This window comes from Thamnophis elegans, chromosome 14, assembly GCF_009769535.1.
Source record: "Thamnophis elegans isolate rThaEle1 chromosome 14, rThaEle1.pri, whole genome shotgun sequence".
NCBI classification, from domain to species: domain Eukaryota; kingdom Metazoa; phylum Chordata; class Lepidosauria; order Squamata; family Colubridae; genus Thamnophis; species Thamnophis elegans.
Window position 1 is genome coordinate 2231951 of NC_045554.1, and position 24810 is coordinate 2256760.

General features: G+C 49.1%; 1 protein-coding gene across 1 annotated transcript in view; it reads right to left on the minus strand.

Moving 5' to 3' along the window:
- LOC116517627 (integrator complex subunit 1-like) overlaps positions 1–24652 on the minus strand; it is a 44957-nt gene extending 20305 nt beyond the window's left edge. The window contains exons 1-23 of the mRNA XM_032230706.1: positions 24511–24652; positions 23490–23631; positions 22004–22180; positions 21175–21283; positions 19976–20096; positions 19041–19118; positions 17851–18008; positions 17078–17174; positions 16516–16607; positions 15983–16043; positions 14620–14817; positions 14377–14506; positions 12677–12856; positions 12383–12532; positions 10690–10869; positions 8490–8594; positions 7303–7470; positions 5859–5970; positions 5267–5428; positions 2953–3099; positions 2719–2817; positions 1191–1315; positions 1–224 (exon numbers count right to left, since the gene is read on the minus strand). The exon at positions 1–224 is cut by the window's left edge and continues 34 nt beyond it. Coding sequence (XP_032086597.1) covers positions 1–224; positions 1191–1315; positions 2719–2817; positions 2953–3099; positions 5267–5428; positions 5859–5970; positions 7303–7470; positions 8490–8594; positions 10690–10869; positions 12383–12532; positions 12677–12856; positions 14377–14506; positions 14620–14817; positions 15983–16043; positions 16516–16607; positions 17078–17174; positions 17851–18008; positions 19041–19118; positions 19976–20096; positions 21175–21283; positions 22004–22180; positions 23490–23631; positions 24511–24629 — 3134 coding nt within the window. The 5' untranslated portion in view covers positions 24630–24652. The remainder of the gene's footprint in view (positions 225–1190; positions 1316–2718; positions 2818–2952; positions 3100–5266; positions 5429–5858; positions 5971–7302; positions 7471–8489; positions 8595–10689; positions 10870–12382; positions 12533–12676; positions 12857–14376; positions 14507–14619; positions 14818–15982; positions 16044–16515; positions 16608–17077; positions 17175–17850; positions 18009–19040; positions 19119–19975; positions 20097–21174; positions 21284–22003; positions 22181–23489; positions 23632–24510) is intronic.
- Positions 24653–24810: the final 158 nt, after the last annotated feature.

Sequence of the window (24810 nt, forward strand, 5' to 3'; positions counted from 1 at the left end):
GCCACGACGTGGTTGCGGTGCATGGCCATCACCAGGGCTCCTCCGTGGGGCGAGTTCAAGAGGGCCGCCAGGGCCTTTAGCAGGCGCGCTGCCGTCTTGGGCGACGACGGGCCCCCTCCTTGGCGCAGGTGGGCCAACTCCTGGCCGAGGGTCTGCTGCAAAGCCAGGGCGAGGGGCCGCGGGTTGGAGTTTGGCCAGCGAGGGTCTGGAGCCAGTGGGAACAACTGAGAAGGAAGGAAGGAAGGAAGGAAGGAAGGAAGGAAGGAAGGAAGGAAGTCAGAAAGGTGATACTTGGCTCAAAACTGCTAAATTAGGGGTGCTCCTTTTTAAAGATCTATGCCCCTTCTCTAGAGTTCACTCCAGGAGATAGTGTGTTATGGGCAGTTTTCGACTTATGACCGTAAGGGAGCCTTTATGGCTGTAAAGCAGGTCACCCACATGACTGTTCTAACTGAGGCTCCCCGAGAACCTGAAACAGACTCCTGGTCCCCACAAAAACCCCTTTGATTCATGGACTGTGAATTCTACTCATTCACATCCAGCAAAGTCTTTCGAGGGAGGATTTACGGTCACAGACCTTCTCTGGCTTGAAGAGCTGTCAGGCTGATTCCTGCAGAACTTGGCAAGGAGCCTCAGAGAGTCACGAACCAACTAATCATCTAAGGATTAGTTAATACTTAATTAATTAGGGAACTAATTGTCTCCTGCAAACTCCACTCCCCTTTCGCTCCTCTTTTATTTCCTCCGAGAGGGGCCATTCATCGTCCACCTGTGGCCTTACTCCCAAGTCGACCCCTGTTCTTTAGCTGCTCCCTTCGTCTGGCAACTCTGCGCATGCGCACTCTGGGAACAGGCTCCAGCTGTTCTTCTGCCTCACTGATGTCCGACTCCGAAGGCAGCTAATAACTGTCAGATGGCCCTGGCCCACTCTCTGCCTCCGACACAGAGCCCTCATCCGAGCCTTCCCCAGACTCCAGGACTGGCCCAGGTTCCTCCCCAACCTCCTCACTGTCCGAATCTGCTGCCAGCTCTGCTGTCTGCCGGCGGGCCACAATGACCGAACCTCATTTTATTCGTGTGTTTTTTCCACAGCAATCGTTAAGCAAACCACCGTGTCCGTTAAGTGAATCCGTGGCCCATGAAGAGAACTCCCACCGCCCCAAAAGGAAAAAAAGGCAAAAGCCCGTTACCTGGAGAAGGATACCCGCTAAGTCGGCCTCGGGATCGACAATCGGGAACTGCGCTAAAGTTCGGCTTCTGCCTTGCCCTTCCGGAACCTCAAGGCTGGATTTGATGCGTGGGGCATCGTCGCTATCTGAAGAGAGAGAGAGAGACAAAATCTTGTCAGTTTCAAAGACACACACAAACACAAACACACAGTTTCCCCCAGAGCAATGCCTGTGGAGATTCTCAACCATCCAGTCCTGATTGTCCCAGAGATCTTTTTTCAAAAGGCAACTGGACTTCGTTTTTCTTTGAAGATGTTTTGCTTTTCACTCAAGAAACTTCTTCAGTTCATGAATGGCCCCCAACCCTGTTAGGTAAAGGTGAAGGTTCCGCCCTCGCACATCTGTGCTAGCCGTTCCCGACTCTAGCAGGCGGTGCTGATCTCCATTTCCAACCCGAAAAAGCCAGCACTGTCCGAAGACGTCTCGGTGGTCATGTGGCCGGCACGACTCAACGTCAAAAGGCACACGGAACGCTGTTTCCCACCAAAATGGTCCCTACTTGTCACAGCGTATTGCCACCCCCTCCGCACATCGCGTTTTCGGCTTCCGTGCGTCGCTTTTTTTGGCCGGTTCCAGGCGGCAGCCAAAAAGGCTCTGCACGGAGGTCAAAACAGGGCACTGGGCAGCAACGGGCAGTTGTGGAGATCTCAGTAGCCTGGAAGGGGTGTAAAACGGAGCCTGCAGAGGCTGAAAATGCAAAAATGCGGAGGCGGCCATGGGCTCTGGCAATACCTGCAGCCTGGAACAGCTGGATGGATGGTATTCCGGGAGGCCGATCCAACCACCACTCAGCTGTTCGTGCTAAATCAGACTGCGATAAGGTGCTGTAGCTGACTGCTTGCTGCAAGGATTCTAGCCAGATGAATACTGACAGGTGCTGGTAGGCGGAAGCAGATTTTTCCTTCATCTTTTCCTCCCCCCAAAAGACAGGTGCGTCTTATAGTCTGAAAAATATGACATGTAGTAGGGTCTCCTGCTGGAGGTTGGATTAGAAGACCTCCAAGGCCCCTTCCAACCTTATTATTAAAAATGAGACGATATTGAAATGAAAATCATGTTTTTCTTTAATAGAATCATAAATGTGCTTTCTGGGAGTATAACTATTGCATTCCATCTGGCTAATTCAATGTTAGAAAATTGTGCATAGTTCTGATTAGACAAGATTTAACTTACTGGTAGTACTAGTCGTCTGGCTAATAACCTGGCTATTCCAGCAGGCCTGGGGCTGTTGACCTCTTGACCGAGGTCCAGCCCCGATTAGACTGGGTGCATGATGTGCTTTCTTTTAATCTGTTTCCTTCTGTTTGTTTTAACCTTTCTTAAATTTTATTTCTGTAAGCCGCCCGGAATCCTTCGGGATTGGGCGGCCTATAAATTTAATAAATAGAAATAGAAATAAATAGAATTATTCCGCGCTGTAGCTACTGAGACAGGCAGCTGTGGGAGTCAAAGCAGCAAATACAGGACCGTCAAAAGCTGAATACCGAACCTGGGTGGGACGGCAGGGAGGCGGTGAGGAGGGCGTGGAAGGTCTGCCCTCCCGTGGCTCCTCTCTCGTGCTGCACCTCCACAAGGTGGGCCATGTAATCTGTGAAGAGACGACAAGGGGGGGACCTCCGTCAGAGGAGTGTCCGGTGGCTTCGGCAGAATCCCCAAACGCCCGGAAGAGACTGGTGGGCGAGGGAGGGAGGGAGGGGAAAGATCCGATCCAGAAACCTCTTACTCTTGTCCATGATGTTCTGCTCCAGGGTCTGAGGGTCGTGTGAAACGGTTTGATCCAGGTACTGCAGGAGTTTGCTCATGCTGGAGACCGGGATGCCGAAGGACTGGACGAAGAGCAACAACTGCTGGGGCTCTAAATCATGTAAGGCTGGAGTAAAAAGAAACAAGGAATGCAAAAAAAACCCCGATGGATTGTAAACCTGATTATACGTATTACACTATTCTACTACAGCAGTGTTTCTCAACCTTGGCAACTTGAAGATGTCTGGACTTCAACTCCCAGAATTCCCCAGCCAGCGTTCGCGTTCGCTGGCTGGGGAATTCTGGGAGTTGAGGTCCAGACATCTTCAAGTTGCCAAGGTTGAGAAACACTGTACTACAGTATAATTATGATGTTAGTATTAAAATTGTTAAAATCTACAAGAAGGCAGCAATCGAATAGCAAACTTAGCAGAATAGACATGCAGATACGGGAAGCTGTAAAATTATATTATATGGTTATGTTGCTTCTGTATTTCTTTTTGTATTTTTTCCTCCCCCTTTTTCTTTTTTCCTTTTTTTTTAACTTGTGGTTTTTTTTAAATTTGAAAACGTTCAATAAAAACTATTTTATTGAAGAAAGAAGAAAGATGGGAAGAGAGGGATAGGAGAGAGGGTAAGGGGGGAAGATGAGGAGGATAAAGAGGAGTGGAATGTAGAGAGAGGAGAAGGAGAAAGGAAGGGGAAGTAGAGTAGAAAAGGAGGATGGAGGGAAGAAGGGAGGTAGGAGAGAGGCAGATGAAAGAGGTGTATGGAGAGCAGAAGAGCTAATAATGGGTTTTTATCTTTCTGGGCGTTGATGACAAGAGGAACTGATGTAATTACTACTTAATACAATCGGACATTGGCTATGTAATAGTATACATGTGATTATATGTTATGAAAATGGAAAATAAAAAAAGTATATTAAAAAAAAAACTATTTTTATTTTTTAAAAAACCTCCAAATTCAACACCCTCCGGTGCAAAAGAGGAGGGGGAGGGGGCTTTCTTTGTGAATCCGCACCGAAATGTTTCTCCTTTTGCATTTGAGCATGCAAGAAGGGATAGGAAAGGAGGAAGGGAAAGGGGGAAAGAAAAAGAAAAGAAGGGAAGAGGGCAAGGAAGGAAAAAAGAAGGAACGAGGGGAAGGAAGAAGAAAGGAGAAGGAAGAGGGAAGGAAAAAGAAGAGAAGGAAGGAAGATTATGAGAGTGAGGGAGGATCTCACAGGAATCCCACATTAACTTTTTGGCCACACGAATCCCGTGTGATGCCCACCATGGCCACGGTTCCACCACAAAACCGCGCTCGACTAAACCGCGCCCGACTAAACCGTGTCACTGACGTCATCAACAGGGCGACAACAGTGCGGAGACAGAAGCACGCTGTAAACCCTAAACCTAAAATTAACCCCTAAACCTAAACCTAACCCCCTAAACCTAATCCTAAACCTAACCCTAAACCTAACCCTAAACCTAACCCTAAACCTAACCCTAAACCTAACCCTAACCCTAACCCTAACCCTAACCCTTACCTTAAGTTGAATCGGCTTGCTTTCAAAGCGCTATTTAAAGCGCCCTTCTTTCTCCGTGCTGGCTGTTGTCGTTCTGACGTCAACGACGTGGTTTAATCGGGTGCGCTTTAGTTGAGCGCGGTTTTGACGGGTCACGCATGGCCACACCCACCACGCCCCATTAGGGTCGAACACAACCCTAATGCGGCCCTCCATGAAATCAAGTTTGACACCCCTGTGCTAGACAGACAAACTTCCCTTTTTCCAACCCGCTTATATGCATAATTCTGTATTTATTTATTTATTCTGTTATATTATCAGTGGTTGGTTGCAGGCGGTACGCCAAGGTACGGGTGTACTGGTGCCTGCCGGGAGCATCGGGTACCGTTCCGGTACGGTGCTCTGGAGGGCCCACCCGCCCGCCCGCCCGCCGTCCTTACCTGTATTTGAGCTCTTCGGCGCTTCCGCATACGCGCATTAGGGTACGGCACCTGCGCGATGCTCCACCGAGCAGCCGGAGTGTCGCGGAGGCATCGCAGAGCATTGCAGGAGGTAAGTATGCATGCCAGCGTTTATGTGGCGGACGCTGGGTCCCGTTGCACCATAGCGGTTGCACCGGGATCCGGAACTCACCGCTGTATGTTATGTAGTGTACATTGGAGGCGGTGACCCTTCGAGAGCCGTATACAATGAAATTTCACTTTAACGAATGCCGATTAGCGCACCTTCAAAATGACCATAAAAGGCTCGTTCTGGTTTTTTTATTCTTCTTCTATATCCTTACCTGCATCCACCAACCGCGGCACCTCCGAGCGAATCATGCGCAGCTTCAGCCAATCAGGGAGCAGCAGGGCCTCTTCGGAGGTGTCCACCAGGAAAGCTGTGGGGAGGGACTTCTTCTCGGGGAACCAGATGTCCAGCAGGGCGTAGAAGTCGCTGTCGTCCGCTTGAAAGAAATGTGGAGAGCAGAGATGTCCAACCTTGGCCGCTCTGAAGACTTGTGGGACTTAGCAATAGCAGTTAGACTTATCTACCGCTTCATAGGGCTTCCAGCCCTCTCTAAGTGGTTTACAGCATATCGCCCCCACATTCTGGGTCCTCATTTCACCCACCTCGGAAGGATGGAAGGCTGAGTCAACCCTGAGCCGGTGAGATTTGAACCGCTGAACTGCAGATAACAGTCAGCTGAAGTGGCCTGCAGTACTGCACCCTAACCACTGCGCCACCTCGGACTTCAACGCCCAGAAGCTGGCTGGGGAATTCTGGGAGCTGAAGCCCACAGGTCTTCTGAGTTGAAGCATCTAGAAGCACCCGCGACTCATCGAAACGTCCCCCCCTCCCCCCGTGGGTTGCTTTCACAGCAAGCTTCCCTTCACCTTGAGGGGGTCCGAGGGTCAGAAGAATCACCATGGCGTGGACCACAAGGATGTGCATCGTGGCAGTTTCTCCACCGCTCCAGCGAAGGAAGACTTGGTCCTGAGCCTCCGACTAGAACAGAGACAGCAAGGAAGAGCGTTCGTGGCAGAAGCTTCTCCCCGCCACTTAATCCTCCTTGGGAACTAAGAATCTCCCTCCGGAGGAAGGAAGTAGAGAATGGAGGGACAAAGGAAAGGAAAGGAGTGGAGGGTGGAAGAGAGAGGAAGAGAAGGAGAGAAAGTAGGAGAGGAAGAAGAAGTGTGGAGGAGAGGTAAGGGAAGAAGAAAGACGTAAGGGAAGGTGGGTAGAAGAGAGAGAAAAAGAAGAAGAGGAGGGAGGAAGAGAAAGAAAGAGAAGGAGAGAAGGTAGGAAGGAGAAGAAAAAGGGTAGGAGTAGGGAAGAGGTAAGGGAAGGAAGAAGGGGATGGAGAGAAGGAAGGAAGTAGAGAAGGAAGGAAGGGAGGGAGAAAAGAAAAGAAAGAGAAAACAAGGTGGTGTCTTAGCAGGTGCGAAGGATGGTAAACAAAGCATTCCAAACTATACCTTATAACCTTCCAAATGGAATAATAATAATATAAGAATGGCAAAGAAAAAGAATAATTATGTGAATGTATATCTATAATCTGTATGTAAGAAAATAAATGACAGTAAAAATATAAAGCACAATATAGGTAAATAATATTTGGTCATAAGTAGCTAAGTTTAAATAAACAAAGAAATGTACATAAAAATGGATAACGAATAAGGAGATTATGAGCGCAAGATAGAAATGTATAGAAGGGAAAACACTTAACTGCAAAGAAACCGATTCGGAACTGCGGTACGATATACGATGGAACTTATTGTTCCTATGTTGTTTTTAAGTTATGCGTTTGTTTTTGTTGATGTGCTTATGTGTTTAAAAAATAAAAAATAAGAATCTCCCTCCATCATGAATTTGTGGGTCAATGTCTAGACAAGCTTGTAAAACACTCGTTTTCTTTCAGATTGTAATTTCACGGCTATCTTAACGGAATAACAGAGTTGGAAGGGACCTTGGAGGTCTTCTAGTCCAACCCCTCACTCAAGCCGGAGAGCCTGTGCTGTTCCCGACAAATGGCTCTCCAGGCTCTTCTTGAAAACCTCCAGCGATGGAACACCCAAAACTTCTGGAGGCCTTCATACACTTCCATCCAAAACAGGGTTTCTTGAGCTCAGCAACTTTAAAAATAATACACTTCAACTCCCAGAATTCCCCACTCAACTAAAGACGCACGGACTTCAACTCCCATAAATCCTCACGCTGGTGTGCTGAGGGATTCTGGGAGTTGGAGTCCACCCTTCTTAGAGGTTGCAAAACCCCGCCCTAGAAGGCCAAGGGGAAAAGAGGGCTGGGAGGGAGGGAAGGGGAAAGAGGGACACCCACCCAGTTGTAAACCTCCTCGCCGTCTTTGGCCTGGAGCATCCGCTTGATGTAGCGCGAGAAGATGGAGAGCAGGGCCACCAAGACGGAGTCGGACTCTGAGCAGTAGGAGAGCTTGGAGAAGAGGTGGGACATGATGGTGGAGCGCTCTACGATCAGCCTGGCCACGTCCTGCAGAGGTGGAGAAGGGGAAGGAACGAGATGTGATTGTGCTGACGCTACGCATTGTCACATATGGTGGACTTGTAAAAAAGTCAAAGCATTTTGGATAAAAATATGGTGGATTATTCAAAATATTCTTAAAAAGAGGATAAAGTTCACTCCCCAGTTATTCTTGTTAGGTATAATTACAGACTGTACAGTTATAGAAACTAATTTGATTCTGAATTTAACAACGGCAGCAAGATTGTTGGTGGCGCAGTACTGGAAGAAGGAAGAATTGCCTACTATTCAGATTGCTGTGCTCTTTCAAGGTATCCTCTGAAGCTGCGCCTAGCGCCAGGTTTGTGGTCTTTCCTCCATCTCCTTTTCCCCTCCCTCTTTCTTTCTTTCTTTCTTTCTTTCTTTCTTTCTTTCTTTCTTTTTTCTTTCTTTCTTTCTTTCTTTCTTTCTCCCTTCCCTCCCTTTTTTTCTCCCATCCTTCCATTTCTTTTTTTTCCTCTTTCTCCCTTTCCTCTCTTTTTATCCCCTCCCTCCCTTTCTTTCTTTCCCCCTTCCCTCTCTTTTTTCTCTCATCCCTCCCTTTTTCTTCCTTTCCTTTTCTTCTTTTTTCTTTTCTTTTCTTTCTTTCTTTCCCCATTTTTTCTCCCTCCCTCTTTCTTAGCACCCCCCCACACCCCCTTTTTGGCCTAGCAGGAGACGGTGAGTTCCAGTTCTGCCTTAGGCATGAGAAGCCTTCGGGCGAGTCCCTCTCTCTCTCAGCCCAACTCACCTCACAGGGTTGCTGTTGCGGGATGGGGGGGGGGGAGAGGGGGAAGAGGAGGAGGAAGGAGTATTAAGTACACCCACCACCTTGAGTTATTTATTAAAATTAATAAAGGTTAGCATATCAACAAAGAACAGAACCAATTTTGGAGCAACAAGAGGAATGCTCTGCAGTCTGTCGGGAGGTGGAGTTTCCTTTGGCTGCTAAACGAGGAGGCGTCTCACGGACACACACACACCCCAAACCAACCCCTGGCTCCTCTCACCAAAGCCAAGTCGTTGTGTTGGCCTTGTTCCTCCACTGGAGCATGCTGGGACAGGTACACCAGGTAAGCGCTGATGGTCTGAGGGTCCGTCTCCATGTGGACGGCCTGGAAGGGGAAGCCAAGAGAACACAAATGTTACCCAATCTGGGTCCTGGTTCAGAAGAGGCTTCCAGGTATTGGACAAAAATTAAGACATGGTTGGAAGAGAAGATACAACAAGGTATTGAGCTGAAGAAGCTAAGATCAATGTAGAGATGTTATTAACCTCTTTTTTTAAATTTCTTTTGTCTCAATATATTTTAGACTGCGTTTGTTAAAAATCTATACCGTGTACGGGCTCTGGGAAGTCGGGGGGGAGGGAGGTGGGGTGTTAGGGGGGAGGGGAGGAGAGGGGGGGATATATACTATGTGTTAGATTTCAACGTAATGCGATTTCACGTGTATACTGTTTCTCTTTAATTTCTCCGTAAAAATAGGACAAGCTGAATACGTTGACATATAGTAGAAATACACCAAGGGGAGGAGGAGTGGGATAGAAGGAAGATGGGTAGAGAGGGTGGGAGAGAGGATGGGAGGGAGGGTGATAAGGGAGGGACTGGGAGAGAGGAGTGGTAGAGGGGGAGGGGAAGTAGGGTAGAGGGGAATGATGGAGGGAAGATAGAAAGTTGGAGGGGGGCAGAAGAAAGAGGTGTATGGGGAGTGGAAGAGGTATATTGGGTTTCTATTTTGGGGGGGTATTATTAAAAAAAAAAAAGGTATTGAGCTGAAGCCAGAAACATTTCTGCTTGGAATTCTACCTGAAATTTATAATAAAGAGAATGCATATTTAATCGTTCGTGCATTAACCGCAGCTAGAATTGTATTTGCACAACATTGGGAAAAACATAGAGATCCCTATTGATGAGACGGCGATAAGGAAAATATTAAGAATGTGCAGGAATGAAGAGATTAACATTAGCAATGAAAGAGAAAGAGTAAACGGAATATTATATGGTTTGGGAAGCATTTCGCCAATGGCTGGAGAAAAAAAAAGGAGTTTGGAAAGGAAGAAAACTAAAAAAATAAATAGACAATATCCTTAGATAAAGATATAAAACTGTTAGCATGTGTATGATAAGAATGATGTTTAACGTTGATATATTATTACTAGAAGACAGTAAAAAGAAAAATGGAGCGTTTTATAACATCTGAATGCGTTTTATAACGTCTGAATTATAAAACTGCTGTTGCTTTAAATCGGAACATGAGCATGCCTGGCTGTGGAATTCTGGGAGTTGAAGTCCACAAGTCTAAAAAAATTTGAACCCACCACTGTGTCAGTGCCTCACCAGCCATAAACCTCACCACACGTCACTGCTCTAGGGGGTAGTGGTGCTCATCTCCCTTTCAAAGCTGAAGAGCCAGCCCTGTCCCAAGACGTCTCTGTGGTCATGTGGCTGGCATGACCTATCCCCCGCGAGCTGCACTGGCTGCCTATTGGTCTCCGGATACGCTTCAAGGCGCTAGTCGTCACTTATAAAGCCCTTCATGGTATTGGACCTGGGTACTTGAGAGACCGCCTGCTGCCAATCACCTCCACCAGACCGATTAGATCCCACAGATTAGGCCTCCTCCGAATTCCATCCGCCGGCCAGTGTCGACTGGCGACTACCCGGAGGAGAGCCTTCTCTGTGGCCACTCCGACCCTCTGGAACGAACTCCCCGTGGAGATTCGAACCCTCACCACCCTCCAGACCTTCCGCAAAGCCCTTAAAACCTGGCTATTCCGACAGGCCTGGGGCTAAAGAGCTTCTACCCGCTTCTCGAATGGTATGACTGTTGTGTGTTTTAAATTATGTATTGTTCCGCGTTGTTTTAATTTTTAATTTTTTTGTCTGTATCCCCCTCCCTTAGTTGAGTTGTGAGCTGCCCTGAGTCCCCTTCGGGGGAAAAGGGCGGCATATAAATAAAATAAACATTCAAACAACATTCAAACATGACTAAATGCCAAAGGTGCACAGGACGCTGTTCCCTTCCCGCCAAAGGTGTTAATATGAACAGGACAGATGTGGCAAAAGAGGAACGATGTTGCACAGGGATGTTTGTACCCAGACAACACATGGCTTAAGGAAAGATGGAAGGTTTATTTTTGTAACCGAAAAATAATACAACTTAAAAAAAGAGAGAGAGGGAGGTTTCTAGGGTTCACTGCGCCACTCACCTGCTGCAAAGCCACCGCCGTGGTGGTCCGGACGCTGTCGAACAAGGGCAGCTTGGGGAGATCCCGCAGGAGCCACTGGTAGCTCCGAAGCAGCTCGAAGTCCCAGGAATCTTCCTCCATCGGGTGCTCCTTCTCCTCCTTCTCGGGGAGGGCTCCTTCGGAAAGCACCAAGGACAAGCCCTGCAGGGGGGGAGGAAGACACGGGGGGGGGGGGTCGCATCCAGCCTGACATGCTTCTCAGCTGGATGGGCAAAACGGTCGGCTTCTAACAAAATCTGGTGGCTGTCAGCAACATTGGGAATTTTTTTCCCCCTACAAAAACTTGTTACGTTTCAAAAACTAGAATAAAAAATAAAGGAGAATAGAGAGTAAAGCAGAGTAGAATAGAAAATAGAATGGAATAGAAAATAGAGTAGAATAGAAAGAGGAGAATGGAGAATAGAGAAGAATAAAGTAGAATAGAGCAGAATAGAAAATAGAGTAGAATAGAAAGAGTAGAATGGAGAATAGAGAAGAATAAAGTAAAATAGAGCAGAATAGAAAATAGAGTAGAATAGAAAGAGTAGAATGGAGAATAGAGAAGAATAAAGTAGAATAAAGCAGAATAAAAAATAGAGTAGAATAGAAAGAGTAAAATGGAGAATAGAGAAGTATAAAGTAGAATAGAGCAGAATAGAAAATAGAGTGGAATAGAAAGAGTAGAATAGAGAAGAATAAAGTAGAATAGAGCAGAATAGAAAATAGAGGAGAATAGAAAGAGGAGAATGAGGAATAGAGAAGAATAGAGTAAAGTAGAATAGAGCAGAATAAAAAATAGAGTAGAATAGAAATTAGAATAGAATAGAATAGAACAGAACAGGACGGAACAGAATTCTTTATTGGCCAAGTGTAATTGGACACACAAGGAATTTGTCTTGGTGCACATGCTCTCAAAAAGATACACACATCATAAACCATAAGATGCAGCACTTAATAATATAGTATCAATAGTATAAAATACAAACAAGCAGAGGGAGAAAAAGGAGTTGAAAAGAAAGGAAAAAGGGTAGAAGAAAGGGGCAACTGCAAACAAATAAACAAAAAAGAAATGATAGAAAAAACCACCCTTCTTCTATACAGATAAAAGTCTAAAAACCAGAATAAGCAACAATGTTTTGGAGGAGAGAGGGAGGGAGAGAGAGAGGGAGGCAGGGAGGGAGAGAAGGAGAGAGGGAGAGAGGGAGAGAGAGAAAGAGAGAGGGAGGGAGAGAGAGAGAGAAAGAGAGAAAGAGACAGAGAGAGAGAGAAGGAGATAGGGAGAGGGAGAGAGAGAGAGAGAGAGAGAGAGAGAGAGAGAGAGACTTCTGGCACAGATGGGAGTTTGCAGAAATACAGGAAAAATACTTTAAACAGAAACCTCTATGCCCTCTCTCAAATCTAGCACGATGGGGCTTAAGGGACGAACATGGATGTTTTCAAGCTTCAGGACTGAAGGAGTTGCAAGCAGGGGGGCAGAAACTCCAGGCTCGGAGCCCCCCAAAGCCCCTCACGCACCCCCCTGAACAAAAACGTGATGGCCCTCTGGGGGAAGGACTGACGGTGCACCAAAAACGAGGTTGCATCGCAATATTTTATCCTGCCTGGCTAAAAATTTGCATTGTGCCCTTCCCTGCTCTGAAGCGGGGATGGACGGACGAGGCCTGGTGTTCCTTACCTTCATGGCCAGCACCCGAGAGGCCACCTGGGAGGAGCTGAGGCGCCTCAGGAAGTAGTCCAGCACCTCGCACGTGGTCTGCTCGTCGGCGGTGGGTCCGAGAAGCATGTCCTGCAGGCGGCCGAGCAGCTGCCGCTGTTTTTGCTGCCTCTGCGGAGAAGCAGCATGAGGTTAGGTGCACTACCTGCAATGTTTGGGCTGGGATGAATTTCCCGGCGTGATTCCATCGACCCTCTTTCCAACTTGGCTGTTTTGCTTTGCAAATAATGGGAAATCAGAAAAAAAAATGCTTACCTGCCGTTTCTTGGCCCGCTGCTCTTTGCTTTCTCCTTCCTCTTCCTCCTCTCCAGAGGCCGACTCATCTGCGGCGTCGTGCAGGAGGAATTCGCAAAGGCACTGGACGGGAAGAACGTCCAGCGAGCCCTCGCTGGACTGGACGAGGTCCGCCAGCCACGGCATGGACTGCGAAGAAGCCTAGCGGTGAGGAAGAGGAAGGAGGGAGGAGTTGGTGGAGGAGAGAAGGACTAAGAGCATGGGCTTTTCAAGCAGAGGGAAGGCCTTTTGGGAGTAGAAGGCCAGGGACTGGCGCCCGGAGGCTCAGCGGGCTGAGAGGGTCAGCCAATTCCAGGCCAGTCTCACTGGAACGAGGCCCTCCGGCTCTTCTCCACCAGCAGTGCTTCCCTCCAGCCTTCGCCCAAAGCCCCCCACCAAGAGGCCGAAGCAGACCCCAAGTCGGAATTTTTGCCCCCCTCCGACCCGCACAAAAAGACCCCGAAGGGGGAGACTCTCTGCAGCAACACAAGCGTTCATTGCACGTATCCATCCCAGGGGCCGTAGTTTTTTATTTTATTTTATTTTATTTTAATTTTTTGAATAAAAACAAACAAAAGCATCCTCCGTTACAAATTGTAGAAAGTGTGTCAATTGGTTACAAAGAGCTTTCGTGCATCCCTTCCACAGTCGTCACCTATGATTCATATCAAGTTATCTATTTTACATCACATATATTTATATATTGGCTCAAGCTGATATAGGAAGAGGACCCGTGGCTCAATGGTTAAGACATCTGCCTAAGATGTAATACAGCACAGGTTCGAATCCCAGTAAGGGTTTGGCTAGCTGATGAGAACTAAATAGCTTGAAATGGATCTATACTAGTCTCCCTTTATTTATTTATCAGCACAAATACCACACAAAAGTAACAAAAGGCAACAGTAAAAATATTGGGCTTTCTGTCTGGATGATCTCTTGTGACGAGCCAATGGACAGAGAATGGAAGCAGTTCGCTTCCTCCCATAATTGGGGCATACCAGGGGTTGTGACACTATAGATAGATAGATAGATAGATAGATAGATAGATAGATAGATAGATAGATAGATAGACAGACAGACAGACAGACAGACAGACAGACAGACAGACAGACAGACAGACATAGATAGATAGATAGATAGATAGATAGATATAGATAGATATAGAGATAGATAGATAGGTATCACAAATGCAACACACACACACACACATATAATCGCTATCATCATAGCTCATCCTTCATATGACTACAGTTGTTTTAACGTCCCTTTGTAACAAGCATTCCAAAATTTAAAACAAAACCACATAGTGGCATTCCCTTATCTATTTTCAATATCATCCAGCCACATCATACCTTTATAACACATTCAAAATAAAAATTGTTTAATAACAAAATTTTTAGATCTCTTTTCTTAATCATTGTTTACAACTTATATCCAAGTTCCCTTTTATTCTGTCCATACAAATTATTACTTTATTATTATTATTATTATTATTATCATTATCAATCATTTATTTAGGGATAGTTTTGACTATCGTAGTTTAAGGACCCCTGATTTAGTGCAATAGAAAAAATGCAAATATTTTTTTCTGCGGACCACAATAATTTATTCACCAGTTGCCGAGTGCTGTTCTAGGCAGAGACAATTCAAGGCAGAGCCTTCCAGCCCTCCGTGCCACTCACCTGCCTCTGGATGATGTTGAGCAGGAAGTCAGGGTGCCGGCTACGGCACAAGAGGTGCCCCAGGCGCAGGGACTGGTTGAGGCTCTTCACCTGATCCAGGACGGGCTGAGGGGGCCTGCGGGGAGGCCCTCTGCGAAAGGAGCAAGAAGGGTGAAGAGAGCAGGCCGGGGGAGCACCCTGACCCAGCTTCAAGAGTCTGCAGCTGCGAGTCTCCCCCCTTGGAAGGTCCCCAGGGATTCTTACTGGGGATCCAAGCTGGTCAGCTGGGACAGGAGGAGGCTGCTGCTCTCGGTGATGGTCTGCTTGGTGGAGGCCGCGGCCAGGTGGCCCTCGAAGGCCAGGATCTCCTGCTTCTCCCGCTGAGAGATCTGCAGTTCGCGGCTGATCATCTCCGTACGGGTTTCTTCGTCGGTCAGAGTGCAGGGAGGGTAGGAGTAATTGCTGACAAACGGAAAGGGAAAGCGAGGAAACCCATTTTATTGAGACGAGGGTTTGTGACTTGACGCTAATGCTGGGAGTGTCACCCTTTTCTTTTTAGGGTTCAGGCCTGCCACCCTTTCTACGGTGGGAAAATGGGACGGGGGAATTATACGGAGTTGGGTGATGTGTAGCCATAACAACATTCTTCTTAGAAAGCCAAGGTCATCTTCGTCTCTGCAACTGGCCGGATGAGGATGGGAGGAATCTGTGTCTCCGTGGCAGTGGAACATTGGACCATGGGATGGGACTTGTGGGTGTGAGGGCAAGATCTTGAACTTCCAACTGGGTGGGGAAAACCTGGAAGCTTTCAGATTCGGGTTTTTCCCAGATGTGCCAGTGTGACATCTCTAATAAAGTGGGACTTTTGAGGAAACCCAAGCCTTGGAGTTTTATATCATTGGGTGGGTTTTTTGGAACCCTGACATCGAAGGGGGGGGGGGAGCTCAAAATAACCTCAATGTCAGCGTTTCAAGTAACATGCCGATAGCAAACAGAGCCGAGGTGGCGCAGTGGTTAGAGTGCAGCACTGCAGGCTACTTCAGCTCACTGCAATTCTGCAGTTCGGCTGTTCAAATCTCACCGGCTCAAAGGTTGACTCAGCCTTCCATCCTTCCGAGGTGGGTAAAATGAGGACCCGGATTGTTGTTGGGGGCAATATGCTGACTCTGTAAACCGCTTAGAGAGGGCTGAAAGCCCCATGAAGCGGTATATAAATCTAACTGCTAACTGCTATAGATCTCCGAGGCAGGCAGATTCTTCAAAGAACAGTTTTATTTGGAGATATCATTATTGGCACAGAGTGGTGAAAACTGACTCTTGAGAATTCCCGCAGTTTTCACCTGCTTGGAAGCAAAAGTTTCCCTTTCCCCCAAACAATCAGTTACATTGTCCAATCGAGGTGCCGGACAGTTGGAGTGTCCTTGGTTCCTAGGGGAAAGTAATTTTGTTTTGGCTACAAAAGCCCAGCTCTCTCTATTCCCTCCTCCCGATCCCTCAACTCCAGCGGGGCAACGCTAAAAAAAAAAAATTGGCCTGGATGAGGCCAAGTTGAGGGTTGTCACTCCCACCTTTTAAGATGGGGAAAAGGGAGGAATTTGGGGACGGACTCTCCCCAGTTCGAACCTACTTGGTCATCACCATCTCCATCAGCATCTTTAGGGTGGGGTAGTCCTCCCAAGCCGTGAGACCTGCCAATCAAACCGCAGGAGGATGGGGGAGAAAAAAGCCCAATTTAGAAACATGGCAATCGAAGCGCCAACAATACCTTAAACAAAATCTCTGGAGAGTCACTGACAGATCGTTAGGACAATTTTAAAGTAAAAAACAAAGGGAGGGAAAACACGTACCATTAATCCAATGGCAGGATTCAAATTTTTTTACTACCAGTTCTGTGGGCGTGGCTTGGTAGGTGTGGTTTGGTGGGCGTGGCAGGGGAAGGATACTGCAAAATCCCCATTCCCTCCCGATCAGCTGGGACTCCGGAGGCAGAGAACAGATGGGGGCGTGGCCAGCCAGAGGTGGTATTTACCAGTTCTCTGAACTACTCAAAATTTCCACAACCGGTTGTCCACAACTGGTCAGAACCTGCTGAATGCCCCCTCTGCATCAGGCGGGCCCCCCCCCCCCCTGCAGGAAAGGATTCCCGCTGTTAAGACTCACCGATGTTTTCCGGATTGAATGCAGCCACCACGAGCAACAGAGGCCAGGCCTTCCAGTAGAGGGTTGAAATAGCCAGATTTGGAGGCTGGTACCTGCAGGAGAGCCAAGGATATACAATAAGATCTTGTCGTGTTTTCACAAAATAATGCAAGATACGAAAGGAAAAACAAATCAGGACAGAGTGGGGGTTATTGTCCCATGTTTGCCGTTCAAAAGAGAAGGAGGAGGAGGAGGAGGAGGAGGAGGAGGAGGAGGAGGAAGAAGAAGGGGAAGGGGAAGGGGGAGAAGGAGAGTGATTATGGGGTCCTTGGTGCCAGTGGTGGGATTCAAAGAATTTAACCACCGGTTCCCTGCCCTAATGATTTCTTCCAACAACCACTTCACCAAACTGCTCAGAAATTTAATAACCGGTTCTCCTGAAGTGGGGCAGACTGGCCAAATCCCACCACTGCTTGGTGCTCTCCAACCAAGGAAAGACCCTCCCCAGGAGGAATGAAGGAGAAGGAGGAGGAGGAGGAGGAGGAGGAGAAGAAAAACGAAGGAAGAATCTCTCCACAATTACCCCGGAGGCAGCTGGATGTTCTCGGGATGGTGGTAGGTACAGAGGTTTAAGACGGCATCGATAAGTTGAATCCTCTCCACTCTCAGGACGTCGACATCTGAAACCCACAATGGGAGGAGCAGGAAGGCATAAAAGCAAAGAAGAGGGATGATAAAATTGCCCGCAGGAGGTTGGGCTGGATTTCTACAGGGGTAGCTAATAGCCCACAGAGATTCTTGATTCAGGCAGCCCAGGGGACCGGAGCGGGCGGGTGGGGGGGAAGCCCTGGTGGCGCAGTGGTGAGAATGCAGGATTGCAGAGGGACTCTGCCCACTGCCAACAATTCGATCCTGACCGGCTCATCTTTCCGAGGTGGGTAAAATGAGGAAGGAAGGAAGGGGAAAGGGAAGGGAGGGTGGGAGGGAGGGAGGGAGGAAGGAAGGGCCATGGTGGCTTAGGAGTTTCAATACAGCAGTGCTGTAAATTCTGCCCACTGCCAGGAGTTCGACCTTGACCGGCTTAAGGTTGACTCAGCCTTCCGTCCTTCCGAGGTGGGTAAAACGAGGACCCAGATTGTTGGGGGCAAGAGGCTGACTCTGTAAATGGCTTAAAGAGGGCTGTAAAAGCACTGTGAAGCGGTATATAAGTGCTAAGTGGGAAGGAAGAAGGAAGGAAGGAAGGAAGGAAGGAAGGAAGGAGGGAGGGAGGGAGGGAGGGAGGGAGGGAGGGAGGGAGGGAGGGAAGGAAGGAAGGGCCACAGTTGCACAGTGGTTAGAATGCAGTAGGGGGCTCACCATCTGCCTGCACAGCCGCTGCCCGTTTCACCAGGTGATCGGCCAGCTCCATGGCGTCGGCGGGGCCGAGGGGAAGGTCCCGCGACAGACCAATGACCAGGATACGCATGAGGGTATCCTCAAGGATGGGCACTTCGGAGCAAAGGCGGAGGAAGAAGCTGGCCAGGAAGAGAAGGAAGGGGGGGGGGAGAGATACTTAGCAGATTCACACTCAGAACAACAGATCGATTTTCCCAACAGAAAAATAGAATGAAACTTGGTCACTTTGAATCTACGCCAATCAGCAAGATTTCATTGCACCCAGCTTTCAAAAGATAAAACCATTATGCCTATAGCCACATCCATGCACACATAAGACACAGAGAAACATCGCAATCTAGTTCAGATGTCTACATGCGCAAGAGCCGAGGTGGCGCAATGGTTAGGGTGCAGTACTGCAGGCCACTTCAGCTGACTGTTATCTGCAGTTCAGCGGTTCTAATCTCACCGGCTCAAGGTTGACTCAGCCTTCCATCCTTCCGAGGTGGGTGAAATGAGGACCCAGACTGTGGGGGCGATATATGCTGACTCTGTAAACCGCTTAGAGAGGGCTGAAAGCCCTATGAAGCAGTATATAAGTCTAACTGCTATTGCTATTGCTATGGCAGGAAGGAAGAAGGCTTAAGGGATAAAGCTGTCCCGGAATCTAGTCGTCCTTCTGTAGGTTCTTCGAAACCTCCTCCCACAGGGGAGCAAGAGAAACAGACCCTGGAGGGTGTGTGTGTGTGTGTCTCTCACACGGCTTCCAATGCTTTCAACAAACCACTTAATGGTGGTTTGGGTACCAGGCCAAGCCACTGATGATGGTTTCCGAGTCACAAGCAGGGAAATTCTACCCCAAACCAGGGGTGAAATCCAGCAGGTTCCAACCGGTTCTGGAGAACCGGTAGCGGAAATTTTGAGTAGTTCGGAGAACTGGCAAATTCCACCTCTGGCTGGCCATGCCCCCATCTATTCTCTGCCTCCCGAGTCCCAGCTGATCGGGAAGGAATGGGGATTTTGCAGTATCCTTCCCCTGCCACGCCCACCAAGCCACGCCCACGGAACCGGTAGTTAAAAAAAATGATTTTCACCACTGCCCCAAACCACTGAGCCCACCCCCACCCCCCACCCCTGCAGGGTTCTAGGTTCAAGTCAGGCTCCAGATTTACTTGCGGTCGCTCTCGGGGGGCCAATTATCCCATTTGTAGTAGGTCTCGGGTTGCTCTGTGAACAGGACTTTGTGGAGGCTGTTTTAAAAAAAGAGAGAGGACAAATGTGTCAGGTGCTGCTTCATTTAATAATCAGGAAAGAAACCACTCAACTCCATTTGCTTGAAATTAAGTGTACTTTTACCAATTACAAACGAATAGTAGCGAAGCAAAGCTGAATCTGGTTAATTAGGCGCGAAAGCAAAGAATATCATGTATAGTTCAATCCCCTCCCCTTGCAGGGGTGGGTTTCAACCGGTTCGCGGCAGTCCCTGCGAACTGGTTGGTCGGCGAACCCGGAAGTAAGTAACTTCCGGGAACGGCGACTGGCCCACCCGCCCGCCCGCGCTCCTTACCTGGTTTTGACGAGTTCTGCGCTTCCACGCATGTGCAGGACGCATACAGCGCCTGCGCGATCCTCCAGGAGCAGCTGGAGCATCGCACAGACGCTAGTACGCATGCGTGTGCTGTGTGCCTGCACGAGGACGCCGCCGGCCCCGTTCCAACCGAACCGGTTGGAACGGGGCCAGAAACCCACCCCTGTCCCCTTGGTACCCCAGTTCATAATCCAATTATGATTCACCCAACTGTCAGGTGGGAGATATCTTCAAAAAACATCACCAGATGTTGGAATGCTGGACAGTTAACCTTGGCGGGAAACTCCCTTCCTCCACATGCGCAATGAGATGGTCAGGACAGCTTCTAGAATATTCCTCCAGCACATAATGATTCTCCTCCCAAATACCATGCCCCCTCCCTCCCCGTTTCAATGGCAGCCGAAGCAGCAGCAAGGCAGAGACTGTCAAATATGGGTAAGTTCTCTGGGATTCCCCCTTGCAAGGAGGGTTTCCCTGACGGAGACACACACACACACCCCTCGGAGCCCCTTCTGTTACCAGTGTATGTATTCCTTGGGAGCCAGCTTGGTGATGGAGGGGACCACCGTGTGCAGCCACCAGACGGCGTCTCGCTGGATGGCTGCGATCTGGTTCTGGAAAGCCCTCAGCCCTTCCAAATCTGGGGAGAAACAGGAGATTATAAATCCAATAAACAAACAAACAAACAAACAAACAGGAGGTCCAGCTCTTCTCAGTTTGAGTTTGAGTTTAATAAAATTTGTATGCCGCCCACTCCCATTAGGACTCTGGGCGGTTCACAGCAAAATAAAAGCACTTAAAAAATTTAAAAAATACAATATTTAAAATTAATACATCAGTCATTCAGTCAAGTGGGGCTGGATATCAATCAACAGCCCCAGGCCTGCCGGAACAGACAGGTCTTAATCGCTTTGCAGAAGGCCAGGAGAGTGGGAAGGGTCCGGATCTCTGCGGGTAGCTCATTCCACAGGGCCGGTGCAGCTACAGAGAAGGCCCTTCCTCGGGGAGCCGCCAGCCGGCATTGTCCGGTCGACGGCACCCGGAGGAGGCCCAACCTGTGCGATCTTGTTGGTTGTTGGGAGGTGAATGGCAGGAGGCGGTCTCTCAGGTACCCAGGTCCAATACCATGTAGGGTAGGTTCTCAGGACTGAATCTGGGTTGGATTAACCACAAATCGGAGTTCATCTGCCACATATTCTTCTTCTGCCACATATTTCCCAATGACCGGTAAGATCGCACAGGGAGGGCCTTCTCTGGGGGCTGTCAGCCAGACAATGTCGGCTGGCAACCACCCGGGGGAGGGTCTTCTCTGTAGCCGCTCTGACCCTCTGGAATAAACTGCCCCCAGAGATCCGGACCCTACCCACTCTCATGGCCTTCCGAAAGGCTCTTAAGACCTGGCTATTCCGGCAGGCCCTGGGCTGTTGAACTCATGACTGAGGTCCAGCCCCGATTAGACTGGGTGTATGTTGTGGTCTTTTTTTTTTTAATCTATGTTTCTGTGTTCTTAAGTTTTCTATTTTTTAAATGTATTGTTGTAAGCCGCCCGGAGTCCTTCGGGATTGGGCGGCCTATAAATTCATTAAACATCAACATCAAGCATCAAACATCTCTCACACAGACCCCCTTTCTATCCCCAAGGTCCAGGAGGGATTGAGAAACTCGGGTGATGGGACTCTCAACCCCACCCCCAACCCAGCCGTAAAGCGAAGCCTCACTTTTCTTCTCGCCTTTGTCCCAGGCCACGCCGGCTTCCTTCACCTGGGCGGTGATGCTGAGCATCATGGAGACGGCCAGCAGGTCTGTGATGTGGATGACGAAGCGGTCCTGAGACAGCGAGAAGGGGGAGGAATTGAATTGAATTGAATTTTATTATTTATATGCCGCCCTTCTCCGGGAGGACTCAGGGCAGCGAACAATTCAAAAGGGGAAAAAGGAGGAACATAAAAAACAAAATACAAATAATAAAAGTAAACAACAGTCGCACAACCATACATGTCGAGAGGGGAGGGGAACTCATCACCCCCAGGCCTGACGGCAGAGCCAGGTTTTGACGGCTTTTCGGAAGGCCTGGAGAGAGGTGAGGGTCCGAATCCCTGCAGGGAGCTCGTTCCAGAGGGCCGGAGCTGCCACAGAGAAGGCCCTCCCCCGGGTAATAGCCAGGTGGCATTGGCTGGTAGATGGCACCCGGAGGAGGCCAACCCTGTGGGATCTAATGGGTCTGTGGGAGGTAATTGGCAGCAGGCGGTCTCTCAAGTACCCAGGTCCAATACCATGAAGGGCTTTATAAGTGACGACTAGCACCTTGAAGCGTATCCGGAGACTGATCGGTAGCCAGTGCTGCTCGCGGAGGATAGGTGTAATGTGGGTGTACCGAGGTGCACCCACAATCGCTCGCGCGGCTGCATTCTGAACGAGTTGAAGTCTCCGAATACTCTTCAAGGGCTGCAGAGCGGGTTAAGATACCTGTGGAGCCCCGACGGGAGCAGAATGGTGGGAGTGGGTCTCCCGGGGACACGAAGCTAGGCGCTGCAGCGCATTCCTCACCTTGAACTCCATGTCAGCGTACTGAGGCTCCTTCCGCTCCTGCATGAGCCCCAGGCAGAAAGCCTGGAAGTTGATCTCGTGCTTGGTCTGCTTGATGATCTCCCGCAGGAGAGCCCGGGAGGCCCTCAGGTAGTCATCTTTGTTGGTCAGCAGGTCTTGGAAAACCATGGCCAGGAACTGAGGGGAGGGGAAGGAGAGGGGAGGAGGGAGAGAGAGAGGAAGAAGAGGAGAAGAGGGAGGGGAAGGGAAGGGAAGAGAAGAAAGCAAAGGGAAGAGAAGGAGGGAAGGGCAGAGAAGAGAAGTAGGAAACAGAAGAGAAGAGAAGAGGAAGGCGGAGAGGAGAGAAGGGAAGAGGAGGAGAGAAGGGAAGAGAAAAGAAGGAGGGAAGGGAAGAGAAGAGGAAGGAGAAGGAAGAGAAAGGAAGGGAAGAGAAGGAGGGAAGGGCAGAGAAGAGGAAACAGAAGAGAAGAGAAGAGGAAGGCGGAGAGGAGAGAAGGGAAGAGGAGGAGAGAAGGGAAGAGAAAAGAAGGAGGGAAGGGAAGAGAAAAGAAGAGAAGGAGAGAAGGGAAGGGAAGAGAAGGAGGGAAGAGAAGGAGGGAATGGAAGAGAAGAGAAGGAGGGGAGGGAATGGAAGAGAAGGGAAGGAGGAGAGGAGAGAAGAGAAGGGAAGAGAAGGAGGGAAGGGAAGGAGGGAAGGGAAGAGAAATGAAGAGAAGGAGGGAAGGGAAGGGAAGAGAAGGAAGGGAAGAGAAGATGAAGGCGGAGAGAAGGGAAGAGAAGAAGGAAAGGGAAGGGAAGAGAAGGAGGGAAGGGAAGAGGAGGAGAGGCGTGGGGGAGAAAAGAGAAGGAGGGAAGGGAAGAGAAAGGAAGGGAAGAGACGGAAGGGAAGGAGGGAAGGGAACGGAAGAGAAGAGGAAGGAGGAGAGAAGGGAAGAGAAGGAGGGAAGGGAAGAGAAGAGAAGGAGGGAAGGGAAGGGAAGGAGGAGAGGAGAGAAAAGAAGGGGGGAAGGGAAGAGAAAAGAAGAGAAAGGAGGAGAGGAGAAAAATGTTTCATGGCAATCAGTGCCAGGATCAAGCAAGAGGATTTTCGATGACAGTGAGAGGCTCATGCAAGGAAAATCATCCAGAAGGGCTTTCAAAAAAAGTTTTCTTGCAAAAAACCACAGCTCTCTCTTTATGACCAAGACCGAGAAGTCCTCCAGAGGGGTGGGCTGCTGGGACCCCATGGGGACAAACCTGCCCCCTTCCTCACGAGAACGCTGGCCCTGAGTTCCCGGCAAATTCAACTTGAGTGGGAACCCAGCTTGTCCCTCCGCAGGCTCCCCCCAAAGGAGGGAAGGGAAGAGAAATGAAGAGAAGGGAGACTGGACGAGCCCCCCACACCCCAGAAGTGTGGGAAGGGGAAGCCAGGGAGCCCCTCCCTTCCTTGGGGTTTGTCGTCCCTCTCTTGGCGCTGGCTGAATCTGGGGATGGGCCTCCAACAAACCTTTGGCGCCAGTTCTGGACTGTGTTGAAGGACGGTATACAGGATCTGCATATTGTTGGGGTTTCTGGCGTTGGACAGTTCGTTGAAGATCACCGATTTAACCACCGTGCCCAAATTGTCCCGGTGAGCGTTCAGCAGCTCCCTGGAAGATGCTCAGGATCAGAAGCAGCACCATAGTTCCCCCCCACTCCCCCAAATCCCAGTCAGCGGCCTGATGGAAGATGGGCCCCTCCAAAGACGGTCCAACTTTAGCAATCTTTAAGATTTAGAATATAGAATAACAGAGTTGGAAGGGACCTTGGAGGTCATCTAATCCAACCCCGTGCTTAGGCAGGAAACCCTACACCACTTCAGACAAATGGCTATCCAACACCTTCTTAAAGATTTCCAGTGTTGGGGCATTCGCAACTTCTGGAGGCAACTTCTGTTCCACTGATTAATTGTCCTCACTGTCAGGAAATTCCTCCTCGGTTCTAAGTTGCTTCTCTCCTTGATTGCTTAATTGTTCTAATTATTCTAAGTTGCTTCTCTCCTTGATTAATTTCCACCCATTGCTTCTTGTCCTGCCTTCAGGTGCCTTGGAGAATAGTTTGACTCCCTCTTCTTTGGGGCAACCCCTGAGATATTGGAAGGCTGCTATCGTGTCTCCCCTGGTCCTTCTCTTCATCAAACTAGACGTACCCAGTTCCTGCAACCGTTCTTCGTGTGTTTTAGCCTCCCAATCTTTGTTGCTTTTCTCTGCACTCTTTCCAGAGTCTCAGCAACTTTGGTTGTTATGGACTTCAACTCCCAGAATTCCCCAACCAGCATGGTTTCACTGGGGAATTCTGGGAACTGAAATCCACAGGTGTTCAAAAGTTTCAAGATTGGACCGTCCTGGTGTAGAGAACCATGATGGGGGTTCTCTAGCACTACCCATTAGGCCTTCTCCATCACGTAAGATTCCCCTGCATGGCCTTGCCTGGAGCATTCATTCAATGATTCCCCCCCGCCCCCTCCGGTCCCATTTCTGTCTGCCTACCTCACGCAGAGCATGTAGTGATTGAGAAGGACTTTGGGTTTCAGGCGGATCTTGATGAGGTTGGAGACCACTTCCACGTCCTCAGAGCTGTGGGTGTTGCAGTTCATGCAGACAGACATGAGCAGATCCTGGGCGGGTCGCGTGAGCTGCAAGAAAAAAAAGGGGGGGGCATTTGAGTGGGTTGCATGGGCTCTGCGACAAACCCCCCACCCGGTTAGGATGGGGAAAAGCCACGTGAGATCCTGCGTGATAAAACACGTCAGTTATTGAGTCATTTAGCTCAGCATTAATTTCTGAGTG